At 38.2% G+C, this 21,453-nt stretch overlaps 2 protein-coding genes across 2 annotated transcripts; one reads left to right on the top strand and one right to left on the bottom strand.

The window, feature by feature from the left end:
- Nucleotides 1-109: 109 nt before the first annotated feature.
- ppiab (peptidylprolyl isomerase Ab (cyclophilin A)) lies at nucleotides 110-9,090 on the top strand. Its single transcript, XM_088355646.1, has 5 exons — nucleotides 110-285; nucleotides 595-625; nucleotides 1,554-1,642; nucleotides 4,610-4,782; nucleotides 8,797-9,090. Exons 1-5 carry the CDS (start codon nucleotides 217-219, stop codon nucleotides 8,927-8,929), a joined length of 495 nt encoding a protein of 164 aa, XP_088211772.1. The 5' UTR covers nucleotides 110-216; the 3' UTR covers nucleotides 8,930-9,090.
- A 3,098-nt stretch (nucleotides 9,091-12,188) lies between these two features.
- On the bottom strand, nucleotides 12,189-21,077 carry dusp26 (dual specificity phosphatase 26). Its single transcript, XM_088355582.1, has 4 exons — nucleotides 20,854-21,077; nucleotides 18,682-18,856; nucleotides 16,101-16,312; nucleotides 12,189-14,412 (listed from the first exon to the last, which is right to left on the bottom strand). The coding sequence occupies exons 1-4, from the start codon at nucleotides 20,858-20,860 to the stop codon at nucleotides 14,198-14,200; spliced, it is 609 nt and encodes a 202-aa protein (XP_088211708.1). The 5' UTR covers nucleotides 20,861-21,077; the 3' UTR covers nucleotides 12,189-14,197.
- Nucleotides 21,078-21,453: the final 376 nt, after the last annotated feature.

Raw genomic sequence — 21,453 nt, forward strand, 5'->3', positions numbered from 1 at the left:
CGTCGCATTGCCACCATGAAAAATCCGCCTACCTTTGCTGCTATTGGTTAGTTGTCTCTAAGGATCTGCCTCTGATTGGTTTATGTTGAATATGACGTCATATCATGTTCCCATAAAGATAGTCCCATATTGATCCTGTTGCTAGATGTACGTTAGCGTGCAAATTAAATAAGGAGGTAAAATATATATACACATATTCCAATACTAATTCCAAGTATGCCGAACCCCAAAGTATTTTTTGACATCACCATCGATGGCGCCAGCGCAGGCAGGATCACAATGGAGGTAATTCATTTATTTGACGACATCATTTATAAAACAAAAAATAGAATCCAAAAGTTCCTCTTTATCGAAAGATGTGACGTCGTCAATCAGATTTAAAGGATTTGTTTCGAAATGTATGTAAAATATCGAATGAATTTACGGAAGCTTCCATAAAGCGGTTTTACTCCTCGTTTTCAAAGTGATGATGTGACGTCATTTGTCCGCAGTGGAATATAGCTACTAGCATAGGTCCTAATTCATAACAAACAAACAAGAAAATTTGATTTTTATCGTAAGAATAACGATGAAAATGTTTGTGTTGCTTTGCAGCTTTTTGCAGACGTCGTTCCAAAGACTGCTGGTAAGATATCACCATGTGGTATTCGTTCGTTTCAAATTCAAACAATGAACAATGACTGTGCTGCTATCTTGCTGCTGCCGATTATATTCTCACATTAACCTATAGAAACTTAAATTGGATTAATGCCGAATACAAACTAAATTCTGATTAAAAGCCACCCCTCCCCCCATATTAACACATTAAAGGGAGTGTCTCCAACTTCCTGAAACAGGACATCGTGTTTTCACTGTCAAAGAGAAGACAAGACAGACAAAATCGTCACGAGTAGAAAAATCTCTATCATCGCCTTGCAATGCAAACTAAGGCAATATACTTCGTCTATAAAGCTTTCCCATATAAACAAAGCCATTAAATATTACAATTTTTGAAGAAAATCGAATCCAGACTTTCTGTTCTCAGCGAGTCGAATCACAGTAAAATATAAACTTCACTTTTCTTTTCAGTATTGTACTTTATCATTCAGCTACTTTATCAGCATACCCTACATACTGTATTATAGTAATGGATGACAAGGGATCTTTTCTGAGCTTAACACATTTATAAACTTAAAATGGGGCTAGGGGTAAATTTCACGTTTGGCATTGAATGTGTTAACTGGTTTATTTTAAGTTAAGTGAATGCAGTTTTGTACCTCAACCAACTCACCACGGTTTACAAACTCAAGTGGGAGCTATAAAATGTATATTTTGTCTTTTTTTGTAATATTGATTTGAAATGGATATAAAAAGTTCTCGGCCTACTGAAGCTGAGAGTTTGTACTATACTACCCTCTAGTGGCTATAAGGAGCATGTAGTTTGCATTAATTTGAACGGACTTTATTTAATTAATTTAATTTATGATGGAAATTACTCGCTTATTTTTTACATACTGAGAAAAAAGGACAAGTAAAATGGCCGCCGTGTTAATTTTTGCTTTTTGAATTGGAAGAAAACTTCCGGGTCCTCTGCACTGGTGACAAGGGTTTCGGCTACAAGAATTCCAGCTTTCATCGCATCATTACAGGGTTCATGTGCCAGGTAAGCCTTCAGGCTGCTGCCAGTTGAAGCTTCAAATGCAACTCTTTTGCCATTGAACTGGAATACAGTAATCTCTCGCTGTATCACGGTTTACTTCCAGTGGTTTTGATACTTGGTGGATTTTTATTGTCTTCTGCAGCAAAAACGCTGCAAATGCTATCACCGAGTGAGGTCAGCGAGGCCATTATTATGTGCGTGTTGGATGGCCGTGACCGTCTGTCCACATGACGATGATAGGCTGGTATATGTTGTCAGTCAAACAGCCAGGGCTGGAGGGTGCGCAATCAATGTTTCCACTCATCCAAGACAAATTGTCAGACACGGCAACAGCTAGTTATGAGCAGCTCATTACATTGAAAACAAACTCATTAATTAAATCAGACTCTGAGGAAAGTCAGAAGAGCGCAAAGTAATGCTTATCACCACCGGGTGCTCTGTGGCTTGTTAACGGGTCCGGGAACAGACTGAGGTGGCGTTTGGAGCGTAAGCAATATGGGTGCTACAGATTCTACTGAGGCTAGGCTACGTAATAACTCTCACAGGCCACCCTCGCCCAGCATGTATCTCACCAATGCCAGATCCAATACCCATGAACCCGAAGAACTGGAGCTACAATTGTTTAACCGCTAAATTTGTGACTTATTTATTTTAATCGGCACAGAGACCTGATCAATCAAAGGATCACCAATGCTAGCATGCAGCTTACCAGCTGCTCTCCATATATAGCTTTCTTAGGCTGAAAGAAAACACCCTTCATTTATATTGTACTATTTCAGGGATCTCCAACCTTTGTCAAGCCGAGAGCTACTTTTCGTTACTAACTAGCGCAAAGGGTACCCTCTTTGATATGAATTTCTAAAATAGCTGGATGGCTTGCCAAATAGTCCAAAAGTAGGTCTGATAATTATCTAGTAAAGAAAACTGGTAAAACACTAAAAGGGAGCTAGCTAGCTAAGAGTAAAATGCCAAGTAAATAGCTAGAAAGCTTTAAAAAAAGCTAGACAGCTACCTGCAAAGGAGACCAAAATTTAGCTCGATGGCTAACAAAACATGTTAGTTAGATAGCATGCAAAAATTTAAACGTAAGCAAGCTGAATCGCTTGCTAAAAATGTAGGAAGATAGCTAGCTAAGGTAGAAGGGTTGTTCGCTTTATAAAATCCATACATTGGAATTTAGTTTGTTGTAGTTCCTGTAAAATAAATCTATAAACATATATTTAAAAATATATCGAAAAGAATGAATACATTTATTCAATACATTAACAGATGCTCATTCTATTCTCTTAATTATTGCCTAAATTAATTCTCAATACTTGAATTAATTTTTGTGGTCCATGAACCGACCAACTGGAATTTATTTTTTTGAATTTGTAAAATTGATCATGTTATTAGTGTGTTATTACTAGGTTATTAAGAAAACGGGGTGAAATTGACTCGGTAAAACAATAAAAAAAATAAAGACAATCACAATTATCTAGCCCTGGTGAGCTATTTTCAGAAGAGGTTCGTGGGCATTGTCCTGAGGGGGAGACCACTGTTACTATTGTATAATGATGATGAAGACCATTTGTTCAATTACAAATCTGTGTTCTGGGTTTTTATTTGTAGATCTGTCAATTTATTACAGTAGTGTTTATTATGTGTTACTGATATCTAATGAATGTTTCTACTTTGTGGTGGTGACTATCGCGGGACTTTTCTGGAAGAAACCCCTGTGAAAAGGGGATTACTGTATGGGACGTCTTGCAAAATCAGATGCGTCCTTTCCATCATGGCCTTTCTTTTTTCGCTCAGGATTCGCAATAAAATGAAATATGTGCGGTCAAAAAACTTGTATATGTGACCTCCTTTCAAACTGCCTTTGTTTTTTGAGTTTTTTTCCTCTTAGGAAAAAAAATGCTTGCCAGCCCTTAATTATTGCCTTTCTTTTCAGTCAATGTTGTCCTACAATATCTCTCATACGCTAAAATTTCCATGCGTCCATTCAGATGCAGTTCTCTTTTTATACTTAAAAAAATATCGTACCTTATTTTTCACCAGTGACTTGCAGTAAGGTTTGTGTCTGGTGAGGCAGTCAGATTTACAAATGAATAAACCTAAATCTTATTTGTCATTTGAACCAAAAATAAGTGCTAAAAAGCACAAGGAAGAATGGAAACTACACTGACTCAGTGACCAAAACGCTTCATTTTTTTGACCAGCCTTTTAAGGGGTCTTTAGGTACCCATGGCAGCAAGATGGCAGACATTATATCAGCTCCCTCTCTGAGGCTCAAGATATCAAACATAGATGCCCATTTCTCAACCTACAATAATTAAAAAAATGTATGTTTAAAAAGTCATATATTTTTGTTTGTTCAGATCAATTTTTTTTTACCACGAAAAGGCGCTGAATATCACCCCACTGTCCCTTTAAATAAAATATATGCGCTGTTCGTTTCAAATAAGAGCATGAATTGACTTTCTTCCATTAAAAGTCCATGCAATAAGGAAAAAAAATACTGGATGGTTTGACTTGCTGTTAGCCTGCTAAAACGATCACTAATTGTTTGGGGCTGAGACGTGTGCCAAATAAGAATCTCTGGTCTCAGTATCGCCCACTGCCATCAGGCAAGAGTATTGCATGCCTCACTCTGCAGACGCTCAGCACAGTATTCAGTTACATACTAATAATAATAATATTCCTTTCATAATGTGAAAATTCAGCAATACAATAATTTTAAAAATCAAATGAGGGGAAAAAAACGTAAGCACTGAAAAATACAAATATTTAATGTATTTTTACATTTCCATGATGAAAGGTGAGGCACCGATTCACCTGCATCCACTGACTGCATGTCTCTGCTTTTTGGTTCCTATTTTTCATTCGCAGCTTTTCATGCGACTATTATGTTTGAACACTTTCAAAATCCATGCGTCGTCGACTCGTTTGGGGATGCTAATGTTATCATTTTTTGGCACTGTGCAGGGCGGAGATTTTACCAGGCACAACGGGACAGGGGGTAAGTCCATCTACGGCGAAAAGTTTGCTGACGAGAACTTCAAGCTGAAGCATGCCGGCTTTGGAACGCTTTCAATGGCCAATGCCGGACCCAACACCAACGGTTCGCAGTTCTTTCTCTGCACGGCCGAAACCGACTGGTAAGCACCTGACATATTCCTCTTTCTTGAGGAGAGATGTAGTCAAATACCTGTTTACGGCCATACCACCCCGAGAACGCCCGATCTCTGGAGGCTAAGCGGAGCCTGGCTAGTACTCTGATGGGACACCGCCTGGTAATACCAGCTGCTGTAAATAGATCCTTTGGTGCACGCTTTGCTGCGACAGCATTGATTGTACCCGCAGTACGGTCAGTGAAAATGAATTTCCCCTAAGGCAGGGGTCGGCAATACAAAATGTTGAAAGAGCCATATTGGACCAAATAAACTAATTTGACTAGAACCGCAAAAAAGTTATATCTATATAAGCCACACAGTAAATACAACACATGCTTTGTGTATGTATATTGGCTATATTAGCCAACTTTCAAAATTACTAAGTTTAATGCAGCACATCCTGTGGAGAATTGCGCACCACGTTACTACCCTGGTGTAGTAACTTTTTTGGGTGTTTTGGCATTTGGGTAGGCCATGGTCCAAAAATGTGTGTTTTTTGCTATTTTTTTCCCTTTTTTAATTTTCTTTGTTATTGTATGTGTTTGTGTTGCTGTCGGCCACCCTTCTCAAGGGATATGACCAAGGTAGATAGATAGATTTTTATTGCAACTGGAAGGTGGGAGTACCTCAGGTGCGGTCCCTTCTCAAGATTTATTCATTTTCCTTATGATGAGGTTTTTTGAGTTTTCCTCGCCCTCAAGTAGGTATTAGATCAGGGGATGGCGTAATAATAGTCTGTAGGTGGCCCCGGTGCTGTGTAATTCTCTTCCCCCTGAGATCCGATCTGCAACCTCAGTGGAAATGTTTAAATCTAAGCTTAAAACACACTTCTATAGCATATGAATAACTTATATTTTATGTTGATAATATGTGTATTATTTGCCCACATGTATGTTTTAGATGAGGGATGTTGTCATAATGGTCTGTAGTTTGCAATAGTTTTTGACCTGTGCAGCCCTTTTGAGACTTTGTGATTAAGGGCGTCAGAAATAAACATGACGACTTGACATTTCAATGCTTAATGCTAATCCTTTGACCACTGCATTATTTTTTGGGGCCTCAGATTGGAATTCTTTGAACTTAATGAGTTTAAAATGTAACAAAACTGTTAATTTAGACTTAAAAAGGAGAAAACTCCTTCTAATGTAAACACTTAAATACTTCATTTGAATCATCGGATATTTAAAACGAATGTGGTAAACACATTTTTAGGAGCCTCTATTTTATTTATAAAAGAGATGGCTTGACTGGATTATTTTTTTTTTGTCGACAGATATTATTAAGAAAATGGATGATTATATGTCACATAGGCCGTAAACGTCATTAACACAAATAACAAAAATAGAAAGACGCAAGACGCAAAACAAAACTTTCGGAACGGAATCCAACTTTCTTCAAATGAAACCCAAGAAGCGTTTTATAAGGTTATTAGCAGAATTGTATACCTAATCTAGATTTCTCGACATTTGCTTTCTTCAAAACCCATTAATTGGGAGAAGGTATCATTTTCAGTACATAATACAATCGACCCAAAAGGATCTGGAGGTCACAAATGACCCCTAGATGGTTTTATGTTTCAAATCATAGTCCTTTTTGTGATTTAGGCATTTTTCTATTCGGTTCAGACTAGGGCTGCACGATTAACCGAAATGGAATCGATATCGCTATGTGCAGTAGTGGAAAGCAAACCACTGCGTTTTTTTTCAAGAAGTCTTAGTTCCACTTTGTTAATTGATTGACTGCGTATGTGGCCAACAAGAACTGTCACATATCGGGGTTCAACATTGCTGGCCAATCAGAAGCAGGTTGTGATGGCACCAATAAAGGCGAGGCAAAACTTGAAAGACGTGTGTGCACGATTTTGATAGGCTGACTGTCAGCCTACACCATCCTAACACAAATGGCTACCAAAACGAACGCCACCGTTTGTAGCTTAACCATCTCGTTACATTAAAAATAAATTCATTAATTAAATCCGATTCTGAGAAAAGTCAGAAAAGCGCAAAGGAAAGTGGGTTCTGCCTGAATCTGTATTACATCTCCGGGAATTGACTAAGGCGGCGAGGGATGGCTAGGCTACCAACTCTTAAGCCACCACTGCCGAACATGGCTAGTCATAAACGCCAAATCCATTACCAATCTTGCGGACAAATTGGAAAACCGCTGCATTTGCGACTCTTGTCATTTTAATCATCACAACGACCTGAAAGCAATAACCCTCCAATTTTGTTGTCCTTTTATATAACGTTAATAAAGACCATTTATTTAACTGCAGTTCTGTTTTTATTTGTACATCTATAGTTGATATTTTGTAACTTTCTGTCTCTTAGTATGTTACCTCTAGTTATTTTTGCATGTCACTATGTTTATGTTCTCACTGAGAAAAAATAGCAATGACAATGCACTTACTTAAAATGCAAAACTGAAAAATCGCAATTAGTTTTTTTCCTAAATTATGCAGCCCTAGTTCAGACTTCAAACTACAACAATGTATTGAAATTACAGCTTTAAACAAATTTGCTTAAAGTAAGATAAAAGCAGATGGGCGCAGTGGAAAATAAAGCATAAGGGCTCTTTGAACTCAGTTGGGCACGAGTAACACGTACTCGGAGAAATTTTTTTTTTTTTTTAACTTTTAACTTTCAACTTTTTAAAGCCCCAGTTGACCACTAGATGACATTGTTTTTGTCTGGTGTGAGTGAGGGGCCAGTGTCAGAGCACTGTGTTGGCTGAATCCTGGACAAACATGGCGGCGACCTAAGTGTGGATTCCACTATAGAAGAAATGCAAATTTCTCAACCTATTATATATTTTGCTATTAAAAATTAACATTTGTTCGATAGTTCACGTATTTTTGCCCAGTATTCAAATTTGTTTTTTTTTTGTTTTCTACTGAATGACAGATTTTTGCACTACTAGAAGGCACTTAATATTACACACTGTCCCTTTAAACACATCAAATTACACACTGTCCCTTTAAGTTTTAAGGGAGATAAGCACAGGCAAAGTCAAGTCATGTTTGTATGTGATGCCCTTAATCCCAAGGAGTCTCAAAGGGCTGCAGAGACCATTGCAAACCAGACTATTACACCATCCCCGGATCTAAAACCTACGTTACGGCAAGGGAAAACTCAAAACCTCAGCATTAGATAAATGAAAAAGTTTCTTATTTGTTACTGGGGGAGGGGGTTTCAGAATCTCTCCTTTTTTTAAATGGAAATGTTTTTTCAATCTTTATAAAAAAGCACAATCTGTATTTTAAATAAAAGTGCTCATTTTACATCCCAAGTTGCTGGTAGGTCTAGGCACCCGTAACTTATATCTGTGACCACGTAAACCATCAACACGACAGAACTCAAAAAATTGATCAAAAGGCACATCGATCATTCCATGCAGTACTTTGAACACAAAAATTAAATCAAATCGAATTCTGCGGAGCTCCAAAAAGTCCAATTTCAGTCTTTGTAGTCTTTCCGGATATGACAAGTTGTGCATCCCAGGTATCCGCTTCGTATACCGACGTCGAACTCCTTCCAGTAGGTTAATGTCCTTGAGTAAGTAAGGGTTCCACACAACGCTATTATATTCTAACCCGGGTCTAACATAAACGCAAAACATTCGAACTAAGAATGCTGGGTTTTTGTTGTAAAAGTGTCTGTAAATGTTTGATGCTGTGTTATTGGCTTTGTTGGTAATTTTGGCGATATGCGTGATAAACTTTAGGTTTGAAGTAAGAGTGACACCCAGATCCTTATGTTCAGTAACAACATGCAAATCATGATCATTAATGTTATACAGCGGAACAGAACCATGAAAAAACGACTGTGCTAAGCATTTACCTGAATTTTGCTAGAGATGATCACTTTATGCAAAAATTGTGTGTGGCAAGCGGAATGACAATCAAGAATTTACACGAAACTCGGACAAATGTGAAAATCGACAGGGAATTCAAGGAATTGTTATTATATGCATCTATTTTTGTGTCTGTTTATTTTGCAGGCTAAACGGGAAGCACGTCGTTTTCGGGAAGATGGTAGAGGGAGATGACGTGCTAAAGGCGATGGATAAAGTAGGCACAAGCAAGGGGACCCCCAAAGCCAAAGTGGTCATTGCCGACTGCGGCCAGCTCTAATAAAGCTTCTCTGCCTACCACCCCGGCCGCCGTTGTCGCGACCTCAACCCTTTTCCGTCCAAGTGGACCTTTTCGTCTACGCTTGCAAAGAAAATGCTCGTCAACATAAAGTAGCAAATGGCATGTGATGTTTTGCAGAATAAAACACATTTCCCCGTGAAGCCAGTTTCTAAATGTTTTAATATTTGTTTTTCTGGTTTCCCCTCGCAGAATAAGTCTGTTTTTTTTCTACCAGAGCGTGCCGTGACACCATGTCTAGTGTGCCGCAAGGAACTGACCAATTTTATCTTTGTGAAAAAAGCATGCCGCTGTTCATTATCTCTAATTTCGTCAGGTCATCAGCCGAGTAACTAATATACATCCATATCAGTACGTGGCAGTAGATTGCCATTTTTTAAATTCCTTTTACAGTGGAACCTCGGTTCTCGACCATAATCCGTTCCAGAACCCTGTTTGAAAACCGATTTTTTGGATCACCGAAATCATTTTTCCCATTAAAAATAATGTAAATCGTTTTAATCCGTTCCAACACCTTGAATGTTTAACGAAAACAAAGCTAACCCAGGCTAATCGTACGTTCGCGTTATCGTAATCTTCCGTACGAATGATTACGCTAACTAACGTGTAAAAATAAAAAAAAAAAGGATAAAGAAAAGAATTATGAATAGGATTTCTTTTGTGGTGGTCAGCAGAAGCCATGCTGTATTCCCTAGCAAGATCAGACACTCTCACACCTCCTTCATATTTCTCTATTTTTTTTCTTTCTTAAATGCAATAGTTGTACGCACTAATTTTCTTCTTTTTTACCTGTAGCGACTTTCTTTGGAGGCATAATTAGGGGCTTAAACAACGTACACCTATATTAAAAGCAAAACGAAGCATGTCCGCACGCGATAACAGTTGGTCACGAAAAGAGCTGACTTCTATAATTTTAAATGAAAATAGTTTAGAGTTTAGTAGACAATCAAAATAGGGAGAAGAGATCACTGGGTTTTGAACTTACAAAGAAAACAAGGCCTCTAATAATGAAGTCAACCTGCTCTAAAAGGCTACATAGCCCTTTCTTTCCATTAGTTTTAGTTTTGCACAGATCCGATCAATAACACATCAAATAATGTTGAACAATTTTTAAACGCTAATTTATTTTTTATTATCTAGTATTTTATGTTTTTAAAAAAATCAAAATGACAGCAAGATATACAACAATGTATAATAACATACCTCCTGGACCAGTATAACCACAGAAGATGAAAAAACTACTTTCATTTTAAGCTATATGATGAACTAAAATAACATGAAACTAGTTCTAGGATTCATTTTTTAAACTAGGTGCCTTGAGATTTTTTAAATGGAATAAAGTGTGCCTTGTCTCAAAGCTCGCGCCTCGGCCGAGTCATACCTAAGACTTATAACATTGGTAAAATGGCGGCGCCCTCTGTTGGCTGCGGCTGCATCGGCTCGCTACAACGGGTTAGGTGTATCGACATTTCGTTCTGTGTACATTGTTACAAAGAATGACAATACAAAGGAAATTATTATTATTATTAAATAGTTGAAAAACACTAGAAAAAGTCATAACCCCGACTATCATCTTTTCACGATTGTCCTTTTCCATTTTCTTGTCAATAATCTTTTCGGAAAGTTGATCATTTTGTAATTTAGTAAACAGAGGAGAGAAGACATCAATGGATTTTGAAGAGGACCCAAACCTTAGAGAATAAATTGCAACCTGTTCTAAAACCCCTCCCTTAGCACTTTCTTTGTATTAGATCTCAGTTATAAAAGTACATTCGCCCTTTAAAGTGGTGTGTATTGTTAGAGGTGTCCCTAAAGAAGTTGTAAGTTGATTATTTTTTCTATTGAGTAAGTATTAATTATGCTCAAAGTGAGTTTAAATAGCCTTTCTGTTATCATCCTACTTTTAGCAAAGCTGTTTGAGGCGGAACACATTAAGTAGGAGAAACGGTGGCAGTGGGGATTACTGGAGTGACGTCATGCTCAGTTTTTTGTTACAGTAGCATGAAAATGCTGTTTCTGTAGTGCAGTGTTGTGCACATTCACCTTACACGTGAAAGGTCCCTGATTCCGGACCAGGTGGGAACATATGGTGGCCTGGATAGGGATGGGCTTCACCAGGTTGTACTTGCCCAAGACACATCACAGGAAACGGTGTCCAATATGTCCTTAGTGGTTAAGGGATCCAAGCAGCATAAAAATGGTGAAAGTAAGAAGAAGCCTGCTTCAAATACAGTCCAACCCAAACCCCAAGAAGGATGAAAACCAAAGAGTTTAAGTGTCTTAGAAAATTACGTACTTGTGATTGCATTATGAACATGCTGACAGAGGCTACAATGAAGAAACGAGCCTGAAGAAGGCAGGCGTGAGTAAAAATTTCCGAATTTCGTCCAGCTCCTTTAAGGGTGTGAAAATCAGATAAGAGCAACATAATTGGCCAATAGTAACGATGGTTTAATCAGTGCATAAGAGTCAAAAACACCAACTGGCATCCCATACAAGCCCCTTTGCAGGTGTCGAATATTAAAAACAGAATAAACTGGTATAGTCAAATAGGTATTCAGGAAAATCAACTGAGAAAATCTAGAAAAAAGGTATGTAATCCAAAAATAACCTAGATTTCAGAATTGAAATGGACAGCAAGTGCCCCCTAGTGGGAAAAACACTATGATTTAAAAAGGCGTGCAATTTTCAGAATGCTCATAATTTGAGAAATTTGCATTTATTACACATAACCTGAGGCTCACCGAGATAGTCGGCATAATATCTGACATCTTGCTGCTACGGTCAGGTCCCTAAAAACTTAAAAAAGGCTAGGCAAAAAAATGAGAAGAATGGTGGAGTTGGGTCACTTTGAATCTCCGTCGTTTATTCTTCCTTGTGCTTTTTAGCACTCACAATAGAACGACATCTTGTGGTCAAATAATACACACTGTCCCTTTAAACCTAACTAATCACGTGATATTTTTCCCCTTGAATTAACTTTATCGACAAAATAAAGCTATTTTGTTCCAAACATATCGATAAATCTTTGTGTCCAAAATTTGCATTCTTAAAATACATGTACGGTAAAAAAAAAGCTATAGAAGATTGGTCAGATAATTTAAGATTGCTGCTTGTGTTGAACACTATTTCCATGTATTACAATCAATGCCAAATAAAGATTACCGTAATAGGTACAGAAAGAGATAGAAGAAAAAAAGGAAATAATGATCAAGCACTTTAAGAAGAAAAGTCGTGACCATTTTTGTTTTGTGACAAGAAAAATTTATTGAAAGCAGGCAGTTTGGAATTGAAAAATAATCACCATTAAAAACACGGAGAAAAGTGTAAAAATCATACAGTAAGGCATCACAAATGATTTCGAAAATTCATTATTTTTCTTGATAGAGAAAAAAGAATCAGCTTTCAAGTGACAACCAAAAATAGCACATAACCAAAAAACAATAACCACGCATCAAGATGAGCGCATTGGCTTTTTACGCAATAAAATGGTCACATTGTCATTTTACAAATACGATATTTGTATGTTAAAAAAGGACGTTGAGCTCACGTTGGTCCCCGAGTGGTCAGCTAACCCAAACATCAATATTTGCAATTTTAACCCACAATAAACGACCTTAAATACTTTAATAATAAAAAGCAAATGAGCTAACACGATAATTACTAAATGGCATTCGATTTCAGGTTGAAGTGTATTTGCAGAATAACCCATCTGACAAAACATTTGTGTCTAACAGTAGCTTATTTGCATTTTGTGACCTGTTCCCTCAGAAAATACTGAACGCGTTCGTTGGCGTTAGGAGGAAATGAGATTAAGCTAAAGTTCAGGAGCGACCTTTCTGATAAAGACAAAAAAAAATCTGCACTTGGCTTTTTCAGAAATGTCCACGCTAATTAGCTTTGTCGGAACAACTATTATTACTGTGAATAATACTAACGGTAACAAAGTCATGTGACATTTAGTTAATGCCGAGCTTTTGTTTCACTAATGTTAGCGCTATCGCTAACCTGCTGTTATTTCCCATTGGGTAGTTAGCGTGTTTTAATTAATCGTGTATGGATAAAGGCTAGCTTTGGCAACCATCTGCGTCACTATTCATCAAAATGCTTTGTTACTAAGCTAACACTTTCTTGTTAAAGGGACAGTGTGTATTATTAGTACCTCATAGTAGGAAAAAAACACTCATTAAACAACATTGTTTTAAAATATTGTCCCTCATCTTGCTGCTCCGGGTACCTAAAAACAAAAAAAATGAGAAGAAAAATGGTGCTGTTTGGTCACTTTGAATCTCCCTTTTTTGTATTCTTCCTTGTTCTTTTTAACACTCGTCTTCGGTTGAACAACAAAATACAGCGAAATCTAGAGGTCAAATAATACACACTGTCCCTTTAATGTCTATGCACAACTGTCCTAATGAAAAAAAAATCACCATTTGGCCTTTTCACAAATGACTAAGCCAATTAGCTTTGTTGTTACAACTCTGAAAAATTATTACGGTCGATAAGATAAAACTAGCGGTAACAAAATCATGTGACATTTAGTTTACGCTCAGTTTTTGTTTCACTAATATTAGCGCTATCGCTAACATGGTGTTAGTTTCTTTTGGGCAGTTAGTGGCTGATTTCATGAATCGTGTAAGGTTTGAGGTTAGCTTTGGCACCCATCATTTCTCATCAAAATGTTTTGTTGCTAACATATTTTTACAAAGTGACTAGCATGTGGAAAAAAGTAGTGACATGAACCAGCTAAGCTAGCTAGCTTTTGTGTTGTTCTGGAAAAGTGCGGGATGTCAATTTATTCGGTTTTTTTTTAAATGTTTTTATCACTTCAAATTGTGTACACCAGATAACAATTTTTGTTCGGGGGGAACAATTTTTTATATTTTTATGTTTGATGCATCTTATTTCGACGTCTGTTACTGGTAGAAGACGTCATCGTATATTGTTAAAATTGTCGCAGTATTCTACATGGTCTATTTGTGTACGCGTTGTGTTTGTACTGTTCATTAGTGCTTAAAAAGGCGAATTCTAAATCAATTCGGGCAGCAATAGGCTGAAGTTGACAGGTATCACAAAGGTTTTTTTTTAATTTGTAGTAATTCCACTATCAAGTCTTCATACGAGCTGAGTGAAGAGTGGAACATCATCTCTGACGTTTGTTTTTCCTTAGCAATTGGCCTGTCACCTTTCGGGCAGGTCTTAGCTGATTGTGTTATTCGGTCCCGTGACATTAGCGGTTAACCGTTAGCATTAGCTGCTCTGTGCGGCTGCGCGCCGACTTTCGCGCAGGATGCCGTCAAGGCCGTTGAGCTGGCGTAAGAATCCTCTGTTGGGTGTGACACCGCGGTGGTCCTTTACCGTCTTGATTGCCTCCACCAGGGTTAAGTTTTGCCGGATCATCAGGTAGGCTAGGACCACCGTGGCTGAGCGGCTGAGGCCCACCGCGCAGTGAACCAGAACTTTACCTGTAAACAGTGTTGGGGGGTAACGCGTTACGATGGAACGGGTTCCTGGAACGCAATCACTAAAAATTTGCTTAAAAATCGATTTTTAAAACAAACACAAAAACCCACATCATCAAAAACACTCTGATCAGTGGTTCTCAACTGGTTTGACTGGTTTGACTTCAGAACCGACCATTCCACTCTAAGCTGAAGCCCATAACAAGGACAAAAACAATTCTCAAATTTAACCAATGAAAGGTTGTGTAGTTTAAAGCAGAGATAGTAGTACACATCCAACGAAAAACAAAAAAAAACTGAAAAAACAAAAGGACTCGAGGTACCGTATATACTCACATATAAACCTGCAACACATCTATATCCATCCATTCATTATCTGCACCGCTTATCCTCAGTAGGGTCACGGGGGTGCTGGAGCCCATCCCAGCCATTTTCTGGCAGGGGGCAGGGGACACCCTGAACTGGTTGCCAGCCAGTCGCAGGGCACACAGAGACAAATATTTTTACAAGATTTTTGCAGGCTAAGATACAAGATTTTTAAACCACTTACTGTATCTTAAAACAGCGCTTCAATGTGCACCAAGCAATTGTTTCTTTCTTCGACTTAATTGTTATAATTACAATTTTCCACTCTTCCTTCCTTTCATCACTTACTTTCAGACAAAGGAAATAAAACCACTTAAATAACCATAAAATGAGGTGTGGTCCTTCTCAAACGCGCCGATACACTGAACAGGTAGAAGAGATCAAGCAGTGCATTATTACTGTCTTCTGTAAAAAATATACCGTATTCTCACGACCATGTGGCGCACATAAAAGTCTTCGATTTTCTTCAAGTGCGCCCTGTGTCTTACGTAAAGCGGCGGATGAAAGGTTGGGCGCCCGCCCCGAAATTGGGAGGTCACAGGTTTGATCTTTGGCTGAGTCATACCTAAGACTTTTTGGTTGCGACCCAATGTTTTTGTGAGATTGTTTATATTTCCAACTAAATGTATCTTGTATGTGATCTCCTTGACTTTTAAACTGCTCTTGTTTGCACGCCATAAACTTCCCTCTTGTGCAGAAGCGGCGACGTGACATCTCACGCAATGCATTGTTGCGGAAGTATTCATGGATGCTAACACTGTAACGTGTCTAGCAATTTGAAGGTTATTGTGCTACCAGAGGCTGAACAGAGTTGTACCCCCAAATATGAATTAAACCTCACTTTCCCACCATTGAATGCTTTTCTTGTTTAGTGTGTTGACTTCTACAGTACGCGGAAGCTCAAGGAAACCGAGCAACCGCGAGAAATGTGCCTAAATTCGGCTCCCGTGCAAAATCCGGCTCCCTTTGCAGGAATCCTATGCTTCCTGAAAAACATGTATTGTGATCCTAGTCTGCATTATGTGTTTAGGAAGGAATGTTGATTGAGGTGATTAAAACAAAAAAGCGATTGAAGTCTGTGAGTTTATAAAGACATATGCAAACGTCACCAACACTGCAGATCTGAAAGGCATAGTTGTCGAGAAAGGGAGTTAAATACAGAAATAGAACCCACTACGGAGACTCCTCCTTATAACACTGTGAGCCCTACAGTCGTGAAAATACCCTAATGAGCCCTCCATTTTTTTCTTCTTCCAAGCATTACTTTGCCACGGAAAAATCCCGCGACCCTCCGGTTGAGTGACATTGCATGACACCGCACTCACCTCCTCCGGTGAGCGCTTTGTGTATGAAGTCGGCGGCAGGGTAAAAGTTTTTGCTCATGTCGAAGCCGGGCGAGTCGTGGGCCTCGATACCCAAGTACGTCACGTTCATGCCCGTGTAGCAATCTGCGCCGCCGCGACATCGGTTCTGCGCACAATTCACCACGTGAGTGATGCCCAAGCGTGCCAGCTCGCGGCGGTCGGATGCAACATTTCTGCGGACAAAAGACACAATTCACTCAACCGATGGTGGGTCACTTCATCAACACAGTACAACTCCAATGATTAAAGTCCAATTTCTCTTTTCATTTTGTACAAAAAGCTATTTTTATCTCTTTTGTACTCGGTCACAAACGAAGGACCTTAAAGAGGACAATGTGTATCATTTACCGCCCCCTAGCGTACGATGTGAAGACCAACAAAACCGGCCGACTGTTAATTTCGGAATGAAATAACGATTTAGGATCTACGTAGTATCCGTATTGTCACACATGTGCCGCTACCCATGGATGCGAAGATCTGGCTTCACACCGAAAAGCAACAGCGACCAGATGATGAAGGTGCAATATCTGAGTCAGTTCAGGCAGGGTTCTCCTGCTACTGGTAACCATGGAAACCAGTACTATTTGTTTCATGCTGGGGAACAAACCCCAGGAGAGGGATGGGCAGCAACAGCAAGTGGTGCCCCTACGACCCAGTTGGTTTGGGGATATGTGAACCGTGAAATGGTAAAAAACCTCAACCCTAACCTCAACCCTAACCTTTGAAACTCACCTAGAGATCTGACATAAATGTCTGCCCTCTAGATGCTAAGGGTAATTACAAATATTGTAATCAACAATTTCTGTGCAATCAAATTCACATTTATAAAACTAAAGACACTATTTACGTTTTTTTTAAAAAAATGTATTTATCTACATTATTGGTTGTAGAAAAAAACATTCTGACTAATTAAATGTTGACCTTTTTCTGTCGTAAATTTTCAACAACTCTTTTGTCGGTGGTAAAAGATTTTAGAATTTTCAACTTTACTAAGACAACCATTTAAATTGGAAAACAACATGTTTGAAATAACCCATTGGTTAAAAACATAGTTACATATTTGTTTTCTGTGCATGTGCACATGTAAACTGACTGCTTCAACTGCCTTTCACCTCTGCTTGTTTCCTGACTACTTGAATCAGCTCAGAGTCGCTAAATACACGGAAATGGCCAAATTTCTATGAAGATTCATACTGGTCTTCCTGGAAGGGGGAATACCACCTGTAAGTCTTCTCAAGGTTTCTTATTTTCCCCGTGCTGAGGTTTTGAGTTTTTCCTTGCCCGTATGTTGGTTTAAGATCAGGGGATGGTGTAATTGTAACCTGTGCAGTCCTTTGAGACATCTTGTGATTAAGGGTGTCACAAATAAATGTGACCTGACCTGACTTGAATGGAAAGCACCTATACACGCACATGAGCACAGGCCTCATTTTAATGATATTGATTGTTTCGAAGCGGATACACGCACATGAGCACAGGCCTCATTTTAATGATATTGATTGTTTCGAAGCGGAGTCCATTTTATCTTTTAATTTGAGCGTCAGTTTATCTTTTGCTTTATACATTTCAAATTTTCTTTATTTTATATATTTTTTTACGTTTTTTTAAGAGGATCTGTGTCTAAATTGACGAAAATGGAATTGTAAATACTGTAGTCTGTTGTTTTGCATATTATCATTTCTTTATCGCACTGAATAGTTACTATTTTTAATTTTAATTTTATTGTTTTGCATTTCGGGGATTTTGTGTTGTCGATGTTCGATCATAAATCTATTCAGTGTTTAAAAAGGTAAAATTGTTTTGTATTGTACACTTATTTTCTGGATCTGTGAAAATTTGAATTTATATTTCATGTGTTTTCCATGCACCAATTAGGTGCATAAAGATTTATTATTATTGATAATATATCATTTTAAAAAATAAAAAATATAATGATCTGTTTGGGAGCCGAAAGAGTCAGCTCTTCTTAGTGAGCTGAGCCAAAATAGCCGGTTTTCTGAATAGAGTTGTTCTCTTGGGTGCGACCAGTAAGGGTACGCTTCAAATAACAATGCCATATGCCAGGCCACCAGAGCAGGCGTGTAAGCGTCATTTTTATACTTTTTTTTTTTTTTAATTTCTCGTCATTTATCTCGTGCTCTACAGAGTCAGACTGTCAAGAAACATTGCAATGGTAGCAATATCAAGCATTTTCAAGCAATTTACCCAAAATCCAAGCATTTTACCAACCAGTGGAAATGTTTAAATTCAAGCTTAAAACACACTTCTACCCTATAGCATATGAATAACCTATATTTTATGTTGATAATATGTGCATTCTTTGCCCTCATGTATGTTTTAGATGAGGGATGGTGTCATAATAGTCTGTAGTTTGGAATAGTCTTTGATCTGTGCAGCCCTTTGAGACTCTTTGTGATTGAGGGCTATACAATTAAACATGACTTGACTTGACTTAACATTAAAAATCAAGCATTTTCAAGGATTTCAAGCACCCCGACAAACCCTGACGCTAATCTCCTATTTAAAAAAAAGGTGAACTGACTGGTCTCCAATATAAAGTCCGGGCCAGACTTGGTCGGCGTGGTTGCAGGCCGTCTTGCCGCTGCTCAGAAGTCGCTCCAGCTCGGAAACGCTGACGGGTTGGCGAGGATCTCGGCCGGCCGGCGAGCGAGAACCGCTACGTGAGCGCGAGAAGCCGCACATAAACGACATCACGTCTGCACACAGGAACATTTGTCACGTATGCATAGAGATTTGGAAAATATGAACAATAATACATCAGAATTATACGCTGCCTTGTATTTTTTTTTTATTTTCATTCATTATTTGCAAGTTGCATGTTGACGTAATTGGCTATTATTATATCCATAAAAAATGCATATCAAGTTTTTGGGTGTATTATTGAAAAACATCCAGTTTATTTGTTGATGTTTTTTTTATTCATTATTATTATTTTTGTTTATTCTCGATTTATTCTAATTTAAAGAGATTATCACTGGTTTATCGAGCAAAAGGAGATAAAAACATACTTCAAATAAGCTAACTTTTCTTATTTGGTAGATGGTAGCTCTTTATTTTTTTCTTTAACTATTTTTCCTAATATTGAAGAAATTGAAAACAATCTAGTTAGACAAGATGCTTATTTTAAAGAGACAGTGTGTATCATTTAGTGCAGGGGTCTGCAACGTGAGGCACACGGGCACCAGGTAGCCCGTAGACAGGTATTGAAAATATTACAAAAGCAGTGTCTGAAACTCATGGCAAAAAGTTACTGGACACCAGGGCAGACAACGCTGAAAAGTTGCCTGCCCAGCCATGACGTTGCCTGCCCCATTTTTCACAACTTGAAACACAATAAAACGACTAATCGCAAAAAAAGAAAAAAAAACCTTGTTGCAAAGTATCAAGGATTGATAATCAGAATATATAACAGAACTACACGTTAAAATTAGGTCTATTAAAAATCTACTTATAACATTCATTGCATGTATATAACATCGCTGTCTTACATCTGCCATCAATATGTACCTGTATTTACTCATTTTCATTCATGCAATGTTTGTGTTGTGTCGTCTGCTACAAGCCAGGTGAACTGCTCTTTCCACGATGCTTTTAATGTACGTTTACGTTTTGTAGCGTCATACATTTTGTTAGCTTCTTTTGAACCTTTCCTCTGGGGCTGAGGTTTTGGCTTGATTCCAAACCACTTTTCTTGTGTTCTCTCCGCGTCTACTTTGGAAAATTATATGCAAATGCACGACCTTATAAGACTCGGGAAAGTTCGGAAGCACGAAGTTATTCGATGCAGGCTTCTGATTGGCTGCCAACTATGGAAATTGCCAAACGAACCAAAATTCCGAAATTTCCAAACCGAAAGAAGATTTCAAAATCAGAATGAAGCAAACATTTGACTTGAAAAATAACTCTTTTTTTTCTTTTTTTTTGTTTTTTCTTGAAAAAGTTGTCGGACACCTGGGCGGAGACGTTTTGTAAGTTGTGTGCCCGACGTAAAAGATGCACGCCCCGGGCGTCCGGGCAGACGAATTTTTAATAGCCATGATGTTTTAGTGGTTTAATGAGTTTATTTCAACTCTTGATTTTAAAAAACAAAATGTGGTTCTGAATGTGATCTTAATGTGAACTAACACAGATGACATCATGTCCACCACGTGATAGTATTATTTTTGCTTACATTTTTGCTAAAATTTTAGCATTTTTATAGGATTACCAGCAGCTACCTGACATTTTTCTTCAATTTCTATTCATGGTTACATTGTTCATTTATCTTAAAAAATATTTAGTCATTTTATGACACATAGGAAATGAACCCCCGACGACCCTGGCGGTAAAGGGATCCATGAACCGTGAATTATGTTAATTTTGTTTTTTATTTGCATATTTAGTATTGGGGTAATTCAAAAGTACAATTGGAAGTAATCAAGTTATATTACTGCAATATCGTGGTATTCTGATGACGTTCCTGATTACAGTTTTCAACAGGTAATTAGTAACTTTATCATATTGCATTTCTCAAGGTAACCATCCCAACATTGTTAATGTGTACTGCACGCTTACTATGTGAGCGTGTTTTATTAAATCAACGAGTGTTTGCACGTATTTGTGAAGTCTGCGGGTGTGCATACAAGACTTGCGCAAGCTGCATGCAAACATATCATGCGTCAACAATGCTTAGAACAATTCGCGCGTGTGTCACCTTGCATGTGTATCGTTGACGACGTCTACTACGAATTATTTCGTTCCGACCGGAAACCGAACGAGGAAGTGCTCATCACCGCCATCTTATAATCATCCTCATCATCGTAGTATTCATCGCGATCGTGATCCGCGGTCAACAAGTCTTTTACATCCCAACATGGCTTCCCATCTTCGATCGTCAGCAGCATCAGCAGCCCTGGGATCGCCATAAGTGACGTCATCGGCTGCCGCTGCTCTCTGCCGCTACCTGCCGTACAGTCAGCGGAATTGTCCCAAAGCTGTAAACGAGCTAATGAAACCTAAATAACGGACGAAATGAGCAAGAATAATACTACTTATCACAAATAGCATGCAGAAAGAAACAAAAAGAGGGCAAAATTCTGTTATCTCGTTCTGATTCACAAGTGCAAACTGGTTTAAAAGAACAAATTTGTCCCTACCACTCTGAATAAGTATAAGTATGGAGCACCCCTTCACCACTAAGGTCGTAGTGTATCGTTAGGTATTAATTGTACCTTTTAAGCATCAGCTTCGAAAGTAGGTTAATCATAAAAAGTCATAAAATAGCCCCTAAATGAGCACAACTTCAGTAAACATG

Source organism: Urocampus carinirostris, chromosome 16 (genome assembly GCF_059441175.1).
Source record: "Urocampus carinirostris isolate Australia breed hairy pipefish chromosome 16, RoL_Ucar_1.0, whole genome shotgun sequence".
Lineage (NCBI taxonomy): Eukaryota > Metazoa > Chordata > Actinopteri > Syngnathiformes > Syngnathidae > Urocampus > Urocampus carinirostris.

What these genes read in the sequence shown, in the direction of transcription:
- dusp26 (XM_088355582.1), bottom strand. An exon ending in GGACTTTATATTGGAGACCA is followed by an intron (nt 16,313 to 18,681) that starts GTCAGTTCACCT and finishes TTTTGTCCGCAG; the next exon opens with AAATGTTGCATCCGACCGCC. An exon ending in CAAAGCGCTCACCGGAGGAG is followed by an intron (nt 14,413 to 16,100) that starts GTGAGTGCGGTG and finishes CACTGTTTACAG; the next exon opens with GTAAAGTTCTGGTTCACTGC.
- ppiab (XM_088355646.1), top strand. Translation starts at nt 217, where the DNA reads ATGCCGAACCCCAAAGTATTTTTTGACATCACCATCGATGGCGCCAGC. An exon ending in CAGGCAGGATCACAATGGAG is followed by an intron (nt 286 to 594) that starts GTAATTCATTTA and finishes GTTGCTTTGCAG; the next exon opens with CTTTTTGCAGACGTCGTTCC. An exon ending in TGCACGGCCGAAACCGACTG is followed by an intron (nt 4,783 to 8,796) that starts GTAAGCACCTGA and finishes TTTATTTTGCAG; the next exon opens with GCTAAACGGGAAGCACGTCG.